Source organism: Limanda limanda, chromosome 9 (assembly GCF_963576545.1).
Source record: "Limanda limanda chromosome 9, fLimLim1.1, whole genome shotgun sequence".
NCBI classification, from domain to species: domain Eukaryota; kingdom Metazoa; phylum Chordata; class Actinopteri; order Pleuronectiformes; family Pleuronectidae; genus Limanda; species Limanda limanda.
The window spans coordinates 8,824,534-8,828,615 of NC_083644.1; the positions used below are offsets into that span (position 1 = coordinate 8,824,534).

At 41.0% G+C, this 4,082-nt stretch overlaps 1 protein-coding gene across 1 annotated transcript; it reads right to left on the reverse strand.

Annotated features, from left to right (window-relative positions):
* Positions 1-445: 445 nt before the first annotated feature.
* acer1 (alkaline ceramidase 1) lies at positions 446-3,169 on the reverse strand. Its single transcript, XM_061078933.1, has 6 exons — positions 3,056-3,169; positions 2,804-2,918; positions 2,441-2,579; positions 1,035-1,172; positions 805-942; positions 446-623 (listed from the first exon to the last, which is right to left on the reverse strand). The coding sequence occupies exons 1-6, from the start codon at positions 3,146-3,148 to the stop codon at positions 446-448; spliced, it is 801 nt and encodes a 266-aa protein (XP_060934916.1). The 5' UTR covers positions 3,149-3,169.
* Positions 3,170-4,082: the final 913 nt, after the last annotated feature.

The window sequence follows — 4,082 nt, forward strand, 5'->3', positions numbered from 1 at the left end:
TCATAAAGAGCTTAAAAAGTCTTAAAAATGGTATGTGACATTTGTGGTGATTATTATCGATAATAACGGATATGAACATTTTTATCTTTGTATAATTTTTAGCCGTATCGCTCAGCCCTATGACAACTAATTATTTTGTGTACATGAACTAACAGTAGTATATTTGGCAACTCATCTATGGTGTAAACAATCCTTTGAAAAGGATTAGAAGAGTGACATGACTTAGATTGGTATTAATCTGTGTATTAAGAGTCAATATATCAGTAAGTTGGTATTCCTGCGTTCTGACTTCTGGGATAGCGAGGACAAGCCTTTGATTCACAGATTGTGTTGTTAGGGTTAAAAACCTGCCAGTGAGGAAATGTGTCTGGTGACTTGTTGTTAATGAAATACTGTACAAACCAAGTGCACCAATTGAAATGTTCTGAAGGCAGAAACGACCTTGTTAGCACTGTTTGCGTGTTTTGGTTGTGCCTCTCAGGACGATGTGAGGTAATCCCACAGGCCATTCAGCACAGGGCCAGAACTGCAGTCCAGGCAGCGAGTACGGAATCTCATAGTTGGCGTCCAGGTAAGCAATCAGGGTGCTGCCATAAGCCACCGACATTACAATGAGAATGTGCCTGGAGGAGACATTGAATAATGATCAATATACAGAACGTGAGCTTTTGAAAGAATTATTCCTGTTATGTTCATACAGTGTAAAAACATTTCGTCATCATGTTGATAAGGAACATAAGTCAGTGGGCTTTACGTTAAGCAAAGCAACGGAACGGACAGGAACCCATCTAAGGAAGCACCTACCAGAAACCGTGCAGGTAGCAGAAGTTCAGCTCCTGCCAGAAGCTGCAGCCAAAGCGGTCACTGATCCAGCAGGTGATGGCGAGCACCCACAGAGCCACGGACAACTTGGCCAGACGCAGAACCTTCTGGTCATTGCAGCTGAGGCACAGAGAAAAGAGTTCATTTTTAAAATACAGTGAAACTGCACCACACACACTCACAGGAGCCCCGAGAGGCCACAGTTTTCGTACCATCTCATCTCGAGTACCACAGTGTAAACCATGTGGAGGCCAAAGCTGTTTAAAACGAAGGCGTTGACCGTAGGTTTGACGAATGATGACACCGTGGTGACGACAGTAACCAACAGCACAAGCCGGGAGAATGTGGACCTGAGGTGGAAAAACCACAAAGAGAAAGAAGTTTGTGGATACCAATAGAAAGTCCAATATTCACTCTAAAGCTGTTTTTAGAGACAAACTTTGGAGAATGTCCGAACATTTGGGTCACGCCATTTTCCATAGTTGGCCTTTCACACATGAAGAAGGCAGCAGGAGATAGTCTGGGTCAGATGCGTTCACAGCAACAGGAAACGTATAGATATAGATCTCAGGGTTTTCATCTTCTACGTGTTCATCCTGAGGTATTTGTGTTCTTTCAGTTTCACATCTTTGTAGTGGAACGATCATCAATCTATTCGCCCCACTTTTCCTGCTGTATTCTCACATGGGCTCAGTCACACATTTTCTAAACACTTTACTAGGGGTCAGGGGAAAGTTCTAGAGCAACTGGCTTGGACATTTGTGTTTTCGCACACTGCCCTTGCAGACTTTTCAAGAAAATGTCTAATAGTGGTCTCTACCAACTCCTGGTGGAAATATCTAAACTGCTCCACTGTGTTCACCTGCTGAGCCGGCAGTCTACAGTGGGTTATTGTGAGTGAATCTAAACCGTAAAGCTGTGGCTGGGAGACCTCAATGATGATCTGAAACTCTGCATAAACCTTCACAAGGGATAATTCTCTTCATGTTGATCACCACAAGTGACCTCTTTCATCTGGATGTTTTGATATAGTCGAATAATTCGTTTTATTGTAAAAAAGTATCCATTATAGGCACTTAAAAGAGGAGCGATTCCACTGTTCTGCTTCTACTGCATTTTAATTAAATGTTTCTGTTGCCTCAATATTTCATGCAGCTGTAAAGTAAACACACTGGAAGACGCCCTTTCAGTTATCAATTCAAGATATTACTTTGTAAAAGATTAATCTGAGTTAACTGATTGGAGGGTTGTGAGATTATTTCCAGGTGCTCATGAAAGTTCCATTCATCTTTTCCCCACCTTATGGTTAAATATTGGATTAGCGGTGAGCGCCCCTGCCTATCACGTTCAGGTGCCGGCGGCACCACGTCGTGTCTTTGTGACTCGTCGGGCTGGTTCCTCCGCCAGCAAAGGTAAGGTTTCAGCGTGGCGTCCCTTTTAAATGCTCTCTCATTGTTCTTTAATTTGTTTTTTAAAGGATTAGTGAGCTGTGTTTTGTTTCCTTAGTAGCACATGGAGATGTGGAGTATAATTTACAATTTGCTGAATAGAAACATAAAACAAACTTGGAGAAAATCCGTTGTCTGTTGTTGTGTTGATTTTCATGAGGTTATCTTACCTGTCTTTTATAAAAGAAGGAAACATCTTGCGGGGGAACCACATTGAATAAGCCGCCGCCAAAACCCACACGATTGACAGCTCATCCAACATCTGGCCAACGAAACTAAGAGTCATGTGGAAGTACGCTGAGAAGAGTCCTGCAAGAAGACAAAACTCTCATGTGTAATACAAATTATGAACACAGAAGCAAACACGCAAGGAAAAAAAACTAATAGGGAGATGGGAGGACATATTGTAAATGTATTGAAAACTGAGAAGCTTGTAGCCTGAAACAAACACATTCACATGAAAACAATTGATGAAAACAACTAATGATACAAAACTACATGAAATGCAAACAAAAAAGAAAAGGGCAACTGACCTACAAAAATCATCATGATCCAAATCAGGTGGATTGCCAGGTTCCTCTCTTTGGCGTAAGGATGCAGGAGGTAGAGCATGACAGGAGATACAATGAAGAAACTGAAGCTGCTAATCTGTAGGAGAAACAGAAATTATTCAATACAGATATGTCAATAACCAGGAGGTAAGGATCAGTTTTTATAGAGATGAATCTGAAAACATATATCTTTGTTTTTTTTTTAAATAAACGCTGCAGGTGTGTAGAACGTACAGTGTTGAAATATTCCACCACGTGTTCAGAGTGTTTGTAGTTGTCTTCACACCAGTCGAGATCTGAGCTCTCGTAGGCGAAAGCTCCTGCCATCCTTTCACTGGAGTAGAAGCCTGTCAGACACAGAGATGGGAAACAATAACCACTGGGTTCTAATTGATGAATAACCCAGAGTGCATCTGGAATCAGAGTTTGACTTCATGTCAGTCGTCCTGACAGACGGTTTATGTCTGGGCTGTGCATTTGGTTTATGTAAATCAGTTTCCCCCCCTCTTGGTATTTAGTCCCACTCTATTCAAATGTTCCTTTGTACCCTCTCACAGAACCACGTCTTTTAAATAGACATTTAAATGAACTCTGACATGTCTGTTTACCAGAAGATTAGAGGTCAAACCGAACTTTACTGATAAAACAAGGAGCTGCCTCGAGACAAGTAAAACTATGCTGTCAGAGGACTCTCCCAAAACCTGATTAGCCTGTTATGATGTTGACTTATAATGAATCTATAATATTAACAGTCAATGAGGTGAGTAAATACAACTTTAAAACTATATTTGTATAGAAGGTGTAGTGTTTTTTTAAACATAAATACAGATGTTATAACAAGGATGTTGTAGAACCTGTTGTACTCGTGTACCTAATATTGTGACTACAGTGGAAATTGAGTCACATAAGCACAGTAGATAGAACTTGGTTGATAAAGATTATTATATTGAGCCGTAGTTAAACAAAAAGCCATTATATGAGGAACATCCCAGTGAATAAACTCAGTATTAATCCCCACAGGCACTCTCTTAGTCCCGTGGGTAAAACAACAGGAATATTTTGGGGATTTTTGTAAAAGTTCCGGTAGTTTCACACCTTTTCTGATTCATAAAAGTTGAAGTATCTCTCAAAATAAAAAGGTCTGAATCAATAAGAAGTGAGTGGATCTTACCCCCCATGTTGCTGCTGCTGCCTCGGCCTCAGGTCTGTCAGTGTTGCTCTGCTGCAGGTGGAGCAACAGGTGCTTCTCTCTGGGTGGAGC